Here is an 18066-nt window from a genome sequence, read left to right on the forward strand (position 1 = left end):
AAGGGAAATTGGTCTGAAGTTCTCTTTCTTTGTTGGGTCTTTGTGTGGTTTAGGTATAAGAGTAATTGTGGCTTCATAGAAGGAATTCGGTAGTGCTCCATCTGTTTCAATTTTGTGGAATAGTTTGGATAGTATTGGTATGAGGTCTTCTATGAAGGTCTGATAGAATTCTGCACTAAACCCGTCTGGACCTGGCTCTTTTTGGTTGGGAGACCTTTAATGACTGCTTCTATTTCGTTACGAGTTATGGGGTTGTTTAAATGGTTTATCTGTTCTTGATTTAACTTCGGTACCTGGTATCTGTCTAGGAAACTGTCCATTTCCTGCAGATTTCCAAGTTATGTTGAATATAGGCTTTTGTAGTAGGATCTGATGATTTTTTTCTTCTGATTCTGTAGTTATGTCTCCCTTTTCATTTCTGATTTTGTTAATTTGGACACACTCTCTGTGTCCTCTCGTTAGTCTGGCTAAGGGTTTATCTACGGTTCAGAGCTAAACAAAGAATTCAGAGCTGAGGAATGCCGAATGGCTGAGAAACACCTAAAGAAATGTTCAACATCTTTAGTCATAAGGGAAATGCAAATCAAAACAACCCTGAGATTTCACCTCACACCAGTGAGAATGGCTAAGATCAAAAACTCAGGTGACAGCAGATGCTGGCGAGGAGAAGGAGGAACAGTTCTCCATTGTTGGTGGGATTGCAGACTGGTACAACCATTCTGGAAATCAGTCTGGAGGTTCCTCAGAAAATTGGACATTGACTACCTGAGAACCCAGCTATACCTCTCTTGGGCATATACCCAAAAGATGCCCCAACATATAACAAAGACACGCGCTCCACTATGTTCATAGCAGCCTTATTTGTAATAGCCAGAAGCTGGAAAGAACCCAGATGTCCTTCAACAGAGGAATGGATACAGAAAATGTGGTACATCTACACCATGGAATATTACTCAGCTATCAAAAACAACGACTTTATGAAATTCATAGGTAAAGGGACGGAACTGGAAAATATCATCCTGTGTGAAATAACCCAATCACAGAAAAACACACATGGTATGCACTCATTGATAAGTGGCTATTAGCCCAAATGCTTGAATTACCCTAGATGCCTAGAACACATGAAACTCAAGACAGATGATCAAAATGCGAATGCTTCACTCCTTCTTTAAAAGGGGAACAAGAATACCCTTGGCAGGGAATAGGGAGGCAAAGATTAAAACAGAAACAGAAGAAACACCCATTCAGAGCCGGCCCCACATGTGGCCCATACATATACAGCCACCCAATTAGACAAGATGGATGAAGCAAACAAGTGCAGGCCGACAGGAACCCGATGTAGATCTCTCCTGAGAGACACAGCCAGAATACAGCAAATACAGAGGCGAATGCCTGCAGCAAACCACTGAACTGAGAACAGGACCCCCGTTGAAGGAATCAGAGAAAGGACTGGAAGAGCTTGAAGGGGCTCGAGACCCCATATGAGCAACAATGCCAGGCAACCAGAGCTTCCAGGAACTAAGCCAGTACCCATCGACTATACATGGACTGACCCTGGGCTCCAACCTCATAGGTAGCAATGAATAGCCTAGTAAGAGCACCAGTGGAAGGGGAAGCCCTTGGTCCTGCCAAGACTGAAACCCCAGTGAACGTGATTGTTGGGGGGAGGGCCGTAATGGCGATAAGGATGGGGATGGGAACACCTACATAGAAGGGGAGGGGAAGGTGTTAGGTGGATGTTGGCCCGGAAACCGGGAAAGGGAATAATAATTGAAATGTAAATAAGAAATATTCAAGTTAATAAAAAAAAAAACAGAAAAAAAAAAAGTAGGGCTTAAGGGCTCCAGTTTATCACGGAATTAACAGTATGAAGTTTCTTTACAAATATGTTCAAGGCTACAGATTCCTTGGTAACTGTATCTTTCAATGGTTTACAGCATATTCGTCTGCCAAGATTGCTGCAACAAATGTCACAGCTAACACAACCTCTCTTCTGTGGGAGGGTGGCATCTATGGTCTGAGGTTTTCCTCCTTGTCTTACAGGTAGCCATTCTCCTGGGTCTCCAATGGTCTCAGCCACGTTGCTATGTTCTCAGGTTCTCTGCTTATGGTGTTCCAGTTACACTACATCAGGGCTTACCCTACTAACCATAAACTTACTTGTTTCTTCAAAGACCTCGCCTTTAAGTGCTTTACAGCGTCTCATATAAATTTAAGGGCTTTAGAACGTCTCATATAAATTTGGGTGGGTCTCACTGTACTATCATCTGACCTCCAAGCTTCAAGTCCTCACATTCTTTTCATGCTGCCTTGTTTCATGCACCACAGTAATGTCTCTAAGTCTAATCTAATCTATAAATGATTGAAACCAGAAATGAAAGAAATTCTAGGTGTGGTTTCAGAGATAAAATTCCTTCCTAGCTGTGAACCTGCAAATCTGAAGTTATCTGCCACCAAAATACAAGAGTAGACAGATACAGGATACTCATTACCTCTGCAAAAGGCAGAAGTCTTTTACCTAGGAAGAAAGGGGTTATGAACATCAAGCACGTCCAAAACCCAGGAGGGCAAATTCTAGCTGAGATGCATCTTCTTGGTTCTATTGCCCCTGGATAACAGTCCTCCCCGGGACTCCACAGCCTGCTAGGGTTGAGGAGAAGAGTCATGTTTCCACAGCTACCTCTACGGGCCTGTCCTGCAGATTTCCTAACCGTGTCTGGCGACCTTACTTCGTTTTGTCCCATGCCTGTGCCTTTTAATTAAACCAGTGACATGGCCAATTAAACCAAGTTTAGCACACTATCCATTCACGCTGTAGTGCTCCCTCTAGAGCAGTGACTCACCTTTTACAATATGAAAAGCGGAGATTAGAAGATTGTAGTGGTTCCAGATGTTCAACTTGAACATTTAATGTTTATTAGCAATTCTGTTTGCAGCTTATTTCCTCTCCTCTTGTATTTTACTCTTACAATTAAGTAAAATCAAGCACACCTTCAGCACTTCACCAAAAAAATCCCCTCAGCTGAGTTCTCTATTCCGGTTTACACAAAATAATGGGCAAGGCTCATCTGAGAATTCACCAGAGAGCCCTCTGTCTCATTCCCAAGACATTCTGGTCACAATGCAGTATCTGTACTTACATGTGTGATGAAACTACCTTCCCCACAGCTGTATTCTTTCTGAGCCCTCAATAGAACTGCCACCAATGTCCTATTTCTATTAACAATCTCCAAGAATCCAGGGTTAGCTTTACTTTTGAAAACATGCCTCTAAACTCTTCTAGCCTTTGGAAGTGAGTTCCAAAGCTACCCCTACCCCCCAATTTTCAGGAATTTGTTATAGCAAGATTTCCCAACACTCAAATCTGCAACAGTGGCTTCCAAAAACCAGGAAGATGGACTAGGTATCCTAAGCAACAAATGTTTCCTCATGGTTCTAAAGGATGAGAGGATAATATCAAGCCGTCTGCTGTGGCCTTTCTCCTTGATTAGAAATTGCTACCTTCTCTGCACCATCACCCTGCCATCTCTCTGTGTGTCTATGGCTTAATCTTGTCCATTTGTGAGGACAACAGACACATTTGATTAGGGCCCATCCCTATGACCCCATTTTAACTTGATGCCTTCTTTAAAAACGTTATCACCAATTATGGCTACATCCGGAGTTTTATGGAGCAGATCTTCAATGTATGAACTCTGAGAAGATCTAATTTGACTGCTAATAGCCAGAACCTGTTACAGGGCTCTGAATGAGTTCTAATCTTAGTGCTAGGATATCCATTTACCTGCAGGAAAAAGAATACTTCAGTAATGCAGAGAAGCAGAGCATGGGGAAAGACTCTTATAACTCCAACTATAATTTTTGTCACTAAAGCTCATGGGCCAGCAATAGTTTCTGAGATGGAGCGAATCAGTGGTTTGGCCTCTTTTCATCACTTTTCTTCTGTTTTAGGTGGTGGGGCACACTATGCACCCAGCCTTACACAGGTTCCTTACCCCAGAGTGGAGTTTCTGGTGTGTTGCTATGGAGAAAACAATTTCAGTGGCCGCTAATACAAAAAAAAAAAATAATAAAGGATGATGGAATTAGGTAATTGTATTAACAAATGACTATGAGTTTAGTATGCAATTCAGAAACCAGCAAAATAGACCAGTGGTACTAATACAACAAAAGCCCTCGTGATGTCAGTCCCACAGCTACTGTATTATTGAAGGTAAGAAACAATGCAAATAACTTACGTCACTAGGTTATAATCATATATAAAATTATGAACTGATGGAGGAAAGAAATCAGCTATACCAACCTATTAATAGATTTAGTTTATTCTATAACCTTTAGAGAATCCTATCTTTTGTTGATTTTTTTTTGAGACAGGGTCCAGGCTGCCCCGGAATGTAGCATCCTCCTGCACTTCTGAGTGCTGCGATTACAGGTGTGTGGCACCACAGCTGAGTCTTCTCCTGCGCTGGGCAACTGAGTGCTAACGAGGTGAAGAAGTTAGAAGTGATACTATTAAAGTCCAGAAAGGAGCGCTGTGCACAATATCACTTTGTATGGATGCTTTTTCTGTTACAGATAATTTAAGAAAAGATTAAGGAGCAAAGAAATTCAAAAGAAAATTTAATTCAATGAGAAGAGGGACAATATAAAACCCCAGATTCCGAGAACATGGACAATGGTGGCACTCAGGGTCTAGCCCACATTTGCCATTTTAAAATGGGGTTAATCACAAAATATGACAAGGGAAACCTGTCCATGTCCATTCTCTCAGTTAAGTCTTGGTATCTGGCTGGCCTGAAAGTCAGGGATCCCCTGTATCAGTCTCTATGTGCTGGGGTTAAAGGTGTGTGCCATCACACTTAATGAAAAATTTTTAGCATCACCTCATGGTGGACAGATAAAATTTTCCAAAAATTTTTAGGGATGGACAAACCAAGCTAAATGTGTGAAGAGTTCTGTGGTCATGGTGGATCACTACGCAAAGCATTCTTTTCACTGATGCCCTACTAGGAAGAATTCCATGGTCTTGGGTCTTTTGCTTGGGGCTGGGACAGGACAAACTTGCACACCACAGACCTCCACATGTGTCACTGGTTTCTCTCTGAGAATACATAGGTTTCTCAGCAAATGCATAAATAGCCTATTCAGAGCAAGAACTCTGGCTCTCAGAACAAAAGGAGGGGTCATCACACCAGAGTGTCAACAGGCTGTTCACTAAGTCAGGAGAGGAGTAGGCCTAATGCAGGCCTGTGGTTTCCAGAGGCAGGGGAAGGGCACCAGAGGTTTATGAAGAAGGGTACATTCTATTTTCTTCGAAGGGACTTTTCATATCTGCTCTGGCCTTGGACTTTGTCTGGATCCTCCTGTCTCCACCTCCAAGCATTGGCAATCGCACAACACACTTGGTTATAGTCTGTGCTCCGGAACCAAGTGGTCACGGCACTTTCCCCTTTCCTTAGAAACTGGCACAAAGCCATCATCCATCAGAGGCTATTATGATCTGATGAGAACTAGCGTGTGGCTTGCTTGGCAATCAGTCAGCTTGTCACCAACAGGGTTCAAAGAAGGGACAGAAACGAGTCTAAAAAACCATTATTTTTCTTTTGACAAAATATAGAACACACAGAACTTTTGTATGCGTTCTATATTTTGCATGAATACTAATATTACATGTAATATAATGCTTTCAAAAAACTAGTTTTTTTTAAGAAAACCCTTACTTGAAAAAAAAATTCCAACCTCATTATAATAGATAATTGCTTATGGTACTGAAGATCCAACAACAACAACAACAACAACAATAACAACAAAAACCCCCATATTTAGTGTGTGCTAATCAAAATAATCCCCCCTCTCTCTCTTTTGCAACTACTGGGGGCCAAACCAAGAACCTCAGATATGTCCAGGCACATCTCTGAGTTCTACCTCCAAACGGCAATCAGTTCTTTACACTAAATTCCAGCTGAAGGAATTTTGGTCAGATTTTGTAGGATTTTGTATAGAAATGACTTGAATCCTGATAGACAGATAGATAGATAGATAATCATTTAAAACTACAATGTTATGTACGTTTAGACAATTTTGGCTTTACCTGTTCCCGAGAGAAGAAATATAAATCTTGGCTATATCATTTACTAGCCGATGTGCCTCTAGTCTGATGGGCGACTCTCCCATACAGGTTGCATAAAGATTCTCGCTCTAGGGATATTGGATCAAGAATGTGGTGTGACTAGTATATAGCTGGTAACTAACCTCCTTCCTCAGGGAGGTTAGCTGAAGAGCTAAGCCAAGCAAAGAGCACCAGAACTGACAATAAGGCATAAAAGACTCCTGCTGGCTGAGAGGGTTGTGCTTCTATGACTTAGCCTTCCCTTCTCATTTCCCTGACATCTGTGTATAAGCCCTCAGCCAATAATTCTCACAGAATCTGAGGTCTGGTCCAGCTGGGACATCATCTCATAACCCTGGGAGCTGGGTGGACAGCTGTCCTCATGTGGAGGCTCCTCCACGGGGCTTGCAGAGAGAATGGTGGGACGATGCTTGTGCAAACCCAGCCCCAGAATACAGGACTGACAACTTGTCAAAGCATGGAATGTGTCCTCTGACCAAATGAAAACACTGCAAATACCAATCCCCAAAGAAATATTTACCTGCAGCAGAGTTTCAGCAAATGCTTTCTGAAACCAGAAACTATTGCCAGCACCTGCTCCTGACCACAGAAACGAGAAATACAATTCACTGCATTTCCATAGCCAGGATCCCTGCTGGACTGGCTTCAAACATTCAGCTAAATTCACTCACTTTTTACCACCCGAAATAGGGATGGTACCCTGTCACTCAGTCCCAAAACACTTACATGTCCTCCACTGTGATGTCTTTCAGGATCTGGCAGTAGTCCACATTCCACACAGCCTGGTCATCCCACACCTTAGAGGCCAGCAGGATAGCTCCTAGAACAATGCGCTTCCAATTGGCTGGACAAATGTCAATCTCTGCATATGTCAAGAGCCTTTCAAGGTATACCTGAGGAGACATGAGGAAACCAGTGCTGAGCTTTCAGCTGTCTCCTCCGCCAAGTACACTCAACAGTCTTTTAACCAGGAGATACCCGGACACATTTATTTCTTTATATGAACAATCTGATATAATCAGTAAAAAAAAAAAAAGTCTTGAAATGATGTCATTTATAAGAGCAATGGTAAAGGTACTGACAAAACCAAGCACACTAAACATAAATAAGGAAATTTGTTGAGTACATTTAGAATATATAACCTGATATTATTTTTTTACCTGTTTTTCTCCTTTTATTGAAAATAGATTCTTTTTCTCACATAATGTATTTTGACTACAGTTTTCCTTCCCTCTCCTCGCAGTTTCTATTTACTATCATTCCACTCAGATCCACTCCTTTGCTATCCCTCATTAGGAAACAAACAGGCTACTAATAATAAAATAAAATATGGTAGCTAAAACAAAAACTAACAGAGCCAGCAGAATTAGACAAAACGAATAGAAGGAAAGGTGCCCAGGAGAAGGCACAAGAAACAGAACCACCCATTCGCACAATCAAGAACCAATAATCCTATGAGAACAATGATCTGGAGGCCATACATGCACCAGAACACACTAATTCTTAAAGTGCTTGAGGCCAATGAATATGCTTAGAGAAAGAGTTGAGGTCACTCACACACTGTAACAGTGAAAATGTAGCTCGCCTTGTCAATACTGAGACTGGTGTAAATCCCAACACTTTCTCACAAAGAAAGTCCAGGCCACGAACCTAAGCAATTCTTTCTTAATCAGTAAAGTGTGCCATTCGGGATCTTGGCCAGTGCTCAAGAAGCCGTTGACCTACACAGTACTTATTTTTAAAAAACCATTGTTGTATATGTAGATATGTGAGGATATGTGCCACGCTACATAGGTGGAAGCCAGAGAACAGTTTTATGGAGCCAGCCCTCTCCTTTAATTTCTGTGAGCTCTGAGGATGGAGCACAGGTCTCCGGCTTGTGTGGCACGGGGCCATCTTGTCGCCTGTTACAGAGCTTTTTGTCTGTTTGTTGCTAAAGACAGGGGCTTACTATGTGCCTCACAGAGATCCTCCTGAGCTTCACTGTAATTTTAGCTCACATGTGGCTGCTGATACGGTCATTGCTGTAGTAGAGCACACCTGTCACAGCACTGTTGCCCAATCATTTCTAACTGTATCTGCAGTACTAGGCACGCTCACGTTCAGTAACCATCGTTACCCATCAATATGTATCTTTTTCTACTGTCCCCAAGTGAAACTCTATATATCTCTCTAAACAATTTCTTTCTCTTCCAGCCCCCACAATTCCTCCTTTTGCCAATTCCTACAAGCACTAGTGTATATTTTTGTCTCTATGAACAGGTATCTTATGAGTATTTTATATCAGTGCATCATACAATATTGACCTTCTTGGGCCTAGTTTATTTCACTCAGTATCATGCATCTCTAGGACAAAACAGAGAACTGGAATAAGGGAGGGGCCCAAGAATCAATGGGGGTGTCCTCAGCTACGACTCACAGCATAGGGGTTATGGAACGCCAAGAGGCCTCTTCCTGTAGCCAGGCAGGATCCCCAACAGAACGGATGGTAGGGGCACCAATCTACCTACAAAACTTTTGACCCAACATTTTTCTTTTCTTTTCTACAAACGATCAAGCATAGACTGTGGGAATAGCCAACCAATAAGCAGCCCAACTTGAGACTCATCCTATGGGCAAGCACCAACTCCTTACACTATTAGGGATGTGCTTGCAGACAGGAATCCAACAAGGCTGTCCTCTGAGAAGCTCTACCCAGCAGCTGACTCAGACAGATGCAGACACCCACAGCCAAACAGTAGATGAAGCTTGGGTACTCTTATGAAAGAAGAGGAAAAAGAATTGCCACCCAGAAGGGGACAGCAACTCCACAGGAAGCCCAACAGAGGACAGAAATTTCCTAAAGAAAGAAAACCCGCACCAGATATAGTACTGGGGGCTCACAAGAGAGGCTTCAATTTTGGCAAGTCTTAGAGAATCAGGACAGTAGCATGGGTTTACAGAGATGTACTAGGTGAAGTGAAAGGTAGGACATCAGGCAGCACCATAGACTTAATGATAACAGACAACAGAAAGTGGGCAGGTTAATGAGAGCATTTACCCACCAATCAGTGTCTACATGCAGATCCCACTGGATGCACTATGCTGACCCTGAGCCTCCAATCAGGGTCAGAGAGGGGCTTAGGAAGCACCAAGGACTAGAAGTCGCATTTGGAAGTACTGCGGTTTAACTGGGCCCACAGAGGAACCAGGGGAGCACAAAGCCCTGCCTGCCCGGGGCACAGATTCCTTCCAGCTTATACTTGGGCCAAAAGTAAACCCAGGGTTCTGGCTCCACACCCACTCCTGCAACACCCTGAGAAAGCTGTACTCCCAGGAGCTCTGATACAACAAGATCTCAAAAGCTTGGTCAGACCAGGATTTTAGGATCCCAGAGACAGCTTGACTCCAAAGAGCTCTGACACACTCAGCATGTCAGGATCCTGGGATCTCAGAATCACAGGATCACAGATAGCTGGACGCTGAGAAGTTCTGACACAACCAGGATCAAAGGAAAGACAGGTTCCAGTCAGAGACAGCAAAGGCAGGTAGCACTAGAGATAACCAGACAGCTAGAGGCAAGCTGCAAAATATAAGCAACAGAAACCAAGGCCACTTGGCATCATCAGAACTGAGTTCTTCCACCACACCAAGTCCTGGAAACCCCATCACACTGAAAAAGCAAGATTGTGATTTAAGATCACATCTCATGATGATAATAGAGGACTTTAGGAAGGACGTAAATAAATTCCTTAAAGAAATACAGGAGATCAGAGGTAAACAGGTAGAAGCCTTTAAAGAGGAAACACAAAAATCCCTTAAAGAATTACAGGAAAACACAACCAAACAGGTGAAGGAATTGAACAAAACGAACAGGATCTAAAAATGGAAATAGAAACAATAAAGAAATCACAGAGAAAGACAACCCTGGAGATAGAAAACCTAGGAGAGATATCAGGAGTCATAGATGAAAGCATCACTAACCGAATACAAGACATAAAAGAAAGACTTTCGGGTGCAGAAGTTACCACAGAAAACATTGAAACAACAGACAAAGAAATTGAAAATTACAAAAAGTTCCTGACCCAAAACATCCAGAAAATCCAGGACACAATGGAAAGACCAAAGTTAAGCATAATAAGTATAGAAGAGCGTGAAGATTGCAAAATTAAAGGGCCAGTAAATATCTTCAACAAAATAATATGAGAAAAGGTCCCTAACCCATGAACATAAGAAGTCTACAGAACTTCAAATAGGCGGGACCAGAAAAGAAACTCCTTCCATTACATAATAATCAAAACACAAAATGTACAAAACAAAGAAAGAATGTTAAAAGCAGTAAGGGCAAAAGGTCAAGTAGCAGACCTACCAGAATTACACCAGACTTCTCACTAGAGACTCTGAAAAAGTCAGAAGATCCTGGGCAGATGTCTAAGAGAACGCAAACGCTAGCTACTATATCCAGAAAAACTCTCAATTACCATAGATGGAGAAACCAAGATATTGTATGACAAACAAATTTACACAATGTCTTTCTACAAATCCAGTCCTACAAAGGATAACAGATACAAAACTCCAAAACAAGGAGGGAAAATCCACTAAGAAAAAGCAAGAAAGTAATCTTGTTTCAACAAACCCAAAATAAGAAAGCCACACAAAAATGATTCCAATAACAGAAAAAGGAAGCAACAATCGCTATTCCCTAATATCTCTAAACATCGATGGACTCAATTCCCCAATTAAAAGACATAGACTAACCGACTGCATATGTAAAGAGGACCCAGCATTTTGCTGCATACAGGAAGCACACTCAGAGACAAAGACAGACACTACCTCAGAGAAGAAGGATGGAAAAAAATTTTTTTCCAAGTAAATGATCCCAAGAAAGAAGCTGGAATAGCCTTTCTAATATCAAATAAACTTGATTTTCAACCAAAAGTTATCAAAAAAGATAAGATGAACACTTCATACTCAGCAAAGGAAAAATTTACCAAGATGAACTCTCAATTCTGAAAATCTATGCTCCAAATACAAGGGCACCCACATTCATCAAAGAAACTTAACTAAAGCTCAAAGTACACATTGCACCTCACACAATAATGGTGGGAGATTTCAACATCCCACTCTTATCAACAGACAGATCATTGAAACAGAAACTAAACAGAGACATAGTGAGCCAAATGGGTTTAACAAATATCTATAGAACATTTCATCCTAAAAGAAAAGAATATACCTTCTTCTCAGCACCTCATGATATCTTCTCCAAAACTGACCATATAATTAATTGGTCACAAAACAGGCCTCAACAGATACAAGAATACTGAAATAATCCCATGCATCCTATCAGATCACCACAGACTAAGGCTGGTCTTCAACAACCACAAAAACAACAGAAAGCCCACACATACATGGAAGCTAAACAACACTTTCTTGACAACGTGGTAAAGGAAGAAATAAAGAAAGAAATTAAAGACTTCTTAGAATTTAATGAAAATGAAGGCACAACATACCAAAACCTATGGGACACAATGAAAGCAGTACTAAGAGGAAAACTCCTATCTCTGAGTGCCTCCAAAAAGAATCTGGAGAGAGCATACATTAGCAGTTTGACAGCACAAAGAAGCTCTTGAACAAAAAGCAAATACACCCCAGAGTAGACTTCAGGTAATACTCAAACTCAGAGTGAAATCAACCAAGTAGAAACAAAAAGGACCACAGAAAGAATCAACACAACCAGGAGCTGGTTCCTTCAGAAAAATCAACAAGAAAGTTAAACCCTTAGCCAGACTAACCAGAGGTCAGAGACAGTGTCAAAATTAACAAAATCAGAAGTGAAAAGGGAGACATAACAGAAACTGAGGAAATTCAAACCATCATAAGATCCTACTACAAAAGCCTATACTCAACAAAACTCGTAAATCTGGAGGAAATAGATAATTTTTTAGACAGATACCAGGTACCAAAGTTAAATCAGGATCAGATAAACTATCCGAACACTCCCATAACCCCTAAAGAAATAGAAGCGTCATTAAATGTCTCCCAACTAAAAAGAGCCCAGGACCAGATGGGTTTAATGCAGAATTCTATCAGATCTTCAAAGAAGACTTAATAACAATACTGTCCAAACTATCCCACAAAATAGAAACAGAAGGAACACTACCAAGTTTGTTCTTTGAAGCCACAATTACACTTTTACCTAAACCACACAAAGCCTCTACAGAAAAAGAGAATTTCAGATCAATTTAGCTCACGAATATTGATAAAAAAAAATAAAATTCTAGGAAATAGAATCCAAGAACACATCAAAATGATCATTCATCATGATCATCAAGGCTTCATGAAGGGATGTAGGGATGGGTCAGTATATTGAAATCCATCAATGTAATCCACTATATAAACAAACTCAAAGGAAAAAAAAACCCACATGATCATCTCATTAGATACTGAGAATGCATTTAACAAAATTCAACGCCCCTTCATGGTAAAAGTCTTGGAAAGATCGGGAATTCAAGGCCCATGCCTAAACAGCAAAAGCAATATACAGCAAACCAGCAGCCAACGTCAAGCGAAATGAATAGAAACTTGAAGCAATCCCACTAAAATCAGGGACTAGAGATGGCTCCCTACTTATTCAATATTGAACTTGAAGTCTTAGCCAGAACAATTAGACAACAAAAGGAGGTCAAAGGGATACAAATTGGAAAGGAAGAAGTCAAAATATCACTATTTGCAGATGATGTGATAGTATTCTTTGGTGACCTCATGGTACTTTATTTTAGAACAAATCTGAAAGTTTTGAGTTTCTTACAGTGAAAATAGAAACATTGGTTTTATTTGGCTTGCAGTTTCTATTGAAAACTGAGTGAGTAACCTTTAACTAAGACTCCAATCAGGAAGTTTGGTTCTGTCTGCTCTTTCAACACCAGAAAACACATCCCTGCATTTCTAAGTAGCAAAGAATAGCTACTAAGAAAACCTCAAGCATGACGACGGTACAACCACACACATACAAACTTCTTAGTTTTGTAATCAGAGCAACACTATTTTTTGTTATTAAGAGTCTATGCAGCCCTGGAGAATGTACCAATCTGTGGTGTATATAGTAAAGAGTGAACACAGCAGGCCCAAGGTTTGTCCTTAGAAGGGGACTGCTTCTATGGTAGGCTCAGGTGACATGAGGGGACTGGGAACAGGGTGAGGACAGAAGGAGAAAAATAAGTATTGAGATTATTGACTCACGATATTGATATTTTTATGTCATGAACAGAAATGTCAGTTAAACTCACTAATCTATATTAAAGTATATATTAGTATTTATATTAATAACTCAAAGTTTTCTCACAGCATAAATTTTACCATTAATCTCAATTGTCTTCCAACTTTTCAGCCCTTCTTTTCCAGAAACTATCAACCCTGCTGCTGCTCCATTTTTGTTTTGTAAGACAAATTCCTGTTAGGAAACAGAATGTATGCATTCCCAGTTTGATCTTAGAACCTATGGGTCAGTAAGGATTATCTGAACACGTCTCACTTTGTAGCCAGCAGAAGTGAGGACCCACAAACTAACACACGACTGAGCAAATGGCTTACTGTTGCATTACCCCAGGCTGGTAAAGCCTAGTATGGGGAGATGTAGCACCAAGCCTTCCAGATCTGAGCTTTCTGTTCCCCAGGAACTCGGCAGCCAGAGTCTGTCTGTAGGCATGCCCAGTCATAGGCAATGCTTACTTCTCATGTGAGCGTTTGAGCTACATAATGGTCAGGGATAATGAGGTTACACTCTTAAACCTAGTTCCCAAAAAGCTGATCTAGACAGTCCATGAGGTTTTAAAATGGACCTTCTATACTGTTATCTAAAACAAACCAGAGGCTAGTCATAATCACACTTCTTATATCTAGGCCAAGGATGTGTATACTTCGTTGACACTTTCTATCTTGGAATGCTGTCATTAAGACTGTTGTGGGAAGTGAACAAAAGGCAACCAGATATTGGCTGAGGATGCTCTTGGTTCATACTACCCTGCATCAGCCCTGCTGGGCGCATCTGCATTGAAAACATCAGTGCTTTGAGTGGGGCTTCACAGATGATTTTAGAAGGGGACCGTGAAATACACTCCACACTCTCACAGAAGACACTGAAACTTTCACAAGTTTCCCCAGGTCATGTGCTGAGTTTCTGCCGCTCACACTCACCAGGGTGACAATGGCACATTCAGCTGTCAGCTGAGCAGCACTGAACAGTGTCCGAACGAACCGGTAAATCTGCTTCTGCTCTGGGTTGTGTTTGTCATAATCTGGTGGCACTTCGGATTTCTAGGAAAAAAGAAGTTTTCAGATGACTGCCACCTAACAGAAGCCAGAGACACTAACTAAACCATCCCATGAAACATAAGGAGGCGATTACCGAAAGAGGGTGGAGGTTTTCATCAAAAATATCTAAGAGCATCCTTCCATCTGGGTCCCTGGGAAGGAAAGCAACAGAAACTGGAGTTTACTTTCTTCAGAATAAATGCCACTTAAAATGAAATAAAACACATTTCAGTTCAACTGTAGTTTAAGAGACAGAAAGTGCTAAATTTGGGAGACATTGCTGGTTCTCAAGTACAGTATTAATCCATTTTTGTTGAAGAATCCACAAAGATTAAAAGTGTAGATTTTAATTTCCAACACTCTCCTCTTCATTTCTCAGCTTAACTAAATACAGAGAAATGGTTTTCGCCTTGACAGCGTCATACAGGTGTCAATTATCTTCTTCTTGTTCATTCCTCTTCCACATGTCTTCTCTCCAACTCTGCCCGCTTCTCAGTAAGGCTGACTGCCTTGGTCAGTTCTTTACTTCATGTGGTCCACAGCTTTCACAATTTTTCGCCTTCCCTCTTAATATCCTCTATGGCTTTTTAAATGAACCAAACCTAAAATGATCTAATTCTATCAATTTCTTTTCTGATAGTATATGGTGACTGATGTTGGGAAAGGGGGCGTGCGGCAGGCGACAGAAATCAGTCTTAAACTGTCACAACACACACTGCTAACTCAAACAACACAGCAATTCTGAGAGATTTCTAGCGACCCCCATCTGTGGTGATTCACATGACTGCACTTCAGCTTTTGGTGTGAACACACAGTATGCCAGTATGCACACTTCAGCTTGCATGCCAAATGACGCCAAGGATACTGCCCAAAACCCCCCAGCTGGGACTTTCGACTCCTGGATATTATGAACCAGTGTTTCTTACTATACAAAGATATCTGACTTTGTAGAATCATAATGGTCTAATTGTGAAAAATAAATATTTTGGTATTTTCCTATTGTCATTTCTCATTATGGAAGCATCAAATTAACACCTCTGAATTATACTGTGTTACAATACCTGATTGTTAAAAACGCAGTTTGGGTTGCTGACTTGAGTTTCATAAACTATTACTCCGTAAATTTGGTATGGGAAAGAAAAGAATTTCCAGCAACTTCTGAAATGGCCCTACACATACTTCTGCCACTTTGTATTGGATATGTATGTGAAGCGGCATCCTCAACATTAAAAATTATAAAAATATCAAAAATGCTAAAGGTCTGTGTCCCGCAGTATCAAATATTCAGCTAAGATTCCTTTATGTAAACATAGATAAGTGCATCCATCTCACTAACACGCAAACGTGTTTTCTTCTTTAATAAATGGTATAATTAGGCTTTGTACTGCAGTAACCTCACAGCAGCATATGTTTGGTTTGTATATGTTTAGAAACTCAGGACCATTCAGTACACAGGCTGCCAGCCATGGCTCGACATGTAGGAAATAGGGTTGTGGTCTCAGGTTCCCACACTGCTTTGGGCTACTGGGTTGTAGCCCCACACAGCACCTTGGACTAGTTTCTGATCTCATAGTGCCTTCAACTTTTGCTTTACACATTGCTTTGGGCTATTGGCCTATGGCCCACACAGTGCTTTGGATCACGGCTGGCAAGCAACTTATATAGACAGAACCTTGAGCTGTTGGCTTCAGATATATTAGTTCTTTGAGCTGCTGGTTTCTGGTGCACAAAGTGCTTGGAGCTGCTAGCTTTTCATCTGTATAATGCTTTTGGCTGCTGACCACTCAGAACCTTAGGCTACTGGCTTCTTCTGGTCCACACAGTACCTTGAATTGCTAGCTTCTAGTCTTCTGGTCTACACAGAATTACGGGATGCTAACTGATGCTTTACACAACAGTTTGGGCTTTGGGCCTCTGACCTACAAAATGCTTTGAGATGTTGGATTCTAGTCTATTTGGTGCTTTGGGTTGCTGGCCTCTGGTCAAGAGCCTTGAAGTTTTGGTCTCTATAGAGAGCATGTTACCTGATCAGTGACAGATCTACTTACATTCAACTGTTTAATATAATTTGAGTTTTGTCTATAAATTTCATTTAAAAGCCACAATGATAAACAAGTCCTATTTTGCCTTTCTACTAAAGTGATAAAACACTAAACCTACTTTGGAGAGAAAAGGGATCTTTGGCTTGTAAGTCCTTATCATAGATGATCACTAAGAGAAGTTGAGGCAGAAATTCAGAGCAGGAACCTCAAGCCAGGAGCTGAAGACAGTTTAATGTATTTTATACAACCTAGGACTACCTGCCCAAGGGTGGAAATGGCCACAGTGAGATAGGACCTCCTAAATCAATACTCAATCAGAAAATGCCCCCATAGACTTCCTATAGGCTACTCTGATGGAGACATTTTCTCATTTGAGGTTTTTGTCTTAGCAGATGACTCTAGTTTATGTTAAGCTGACCAAACAAGCAAAGAAACAAAAAACCTCCCAGTGGTTTGTGGGTAGTATCACATAATTTCCAGTTTGTGTATAAAGTTTAGGTTCAGCCTGAGACACCAGGCTTACTGACCTAAGCCTAAATATACATATATACACATACATATTATATATTATAAATATAATATCACATTAAACACTCCAATTACTGCTTTATAAAGTTAACATCTCTATAAAACAGCCCAGCGTCCATTCCAGCATTGAGCATAGGAACTGACCAAAAGTTCTGAGGATCTCTACTTGTGCCCTGTGCCTTTCATAAGAGCCTAGCAGCAAGGGCATAAACAAACACAATCGAAAGAAAGGCTCTTTCTTACTCTGTAGCAAAATTTCCTCTTGTGTGCACCTGGCTCCAGTGTCTCTGACCATGTCCCAGCCACTAGGAGTCAGCAGATCCCTTCAATTTCCCTGTGGCAAGCCACTCGAAAACCTGGTCAGCACAAAACTTACTTTTGACCATCTAAAGTGCTGTTAATTTTTTTGTAGTGAATGGAAACTTTGAAAACCATCTAGGATACCAGAGAAACATTTGCCACAAGTAATTTAGGAAAACAGATTAAGAGTATAACTGAAGAGAGCAGGGAATGTAGGTTAGTAGGCAGCATCTGCCTGGTATGAATGAAGCCAGAGATCTGAGCCACAGTATGGCAAAAGTCAGGTGTGACGGTGTACCCCTCTAATGTCAGTACCTGAGAGTGGCTCTAGGCTAAAGATCATTCTTGATAACACAGTAAGCTTGAGGCCAGCCCGGGATACATAAGATTCATCTCAGAGGTGGAAGGGATGGGGCAGAGACAGTGAGGAAGAACAGAAAATAAACAAAGAAAAAAGATTAAGAATTAAGCTAAGATGACTGAGAAAATTTAATGAATCCCTTGAGAGTTAGGCTTGTTTCCTTCCCCATCCATACCAAACTATGTGTCTCAGGTGAACAGTACTAGATCATCTAGCTGTAAGATAAATGGCTAGCCCTACAGGGCTGTTTGTAGGCTGTTCACAACATCTGAAGACAAGTCACTTGCTCTGCACCCCCCAGGGAGTCTTAGGCTTCCATCTGCAGATCAGACTAACTCTATACTTTCTCCACTTCCACTCACCTTTGGCCCAGTTTATTAACATTCATCTACAAGAGCAGTGGTATCAAAACATAT

The 18066-nt window shown here is 41.1% G+C and overlaps 1 protein-coding gene across 3 annotated transcripts in view; it reads right to left on the bottom strand.

The window, feature by feature from the left end:
• The window catches only part of Ccny (cyclin Y), a 130211-nt gene that overhangs the window by 21161 nt on the left and 90984 nt on the right, over positions 1 to 18066 (bottom strand). For 2 of the 3 annotated variants that reach the window (XM_087591138.1, NM_001191833.1), the window contains 3 exon segments: positions 14514 to 14571; positions 14303 to 14422; positions 6857 to 7023 (listed from right to left, as the gene is read on the bottom strand). In XM_087591138.1, coding sequence (XP_087447264.1) covers positions 6857 to 7023; positions 14303 to 14422; positions 14514 to 14571 — 345 coding nt within the window. 3 annotated transcript variants of the gene reach the window in all.

This window comes from Rattus norvegicus, chromosome 17 (genome assembly GCF_021556685.1).
Source record: "Rattus norvegicus strain SHRSP/BbbUtx chromosome 17, alternate assembly SHRSP_T2T, whole genome shotgun sequence".
NCBI classification, from domain to species: domain Eukaryota; kingdom Metazoa; phylum Chordata; class Mammalia; order Rodentia; family Muridae; genus Rattus; species Rattus norvegicus.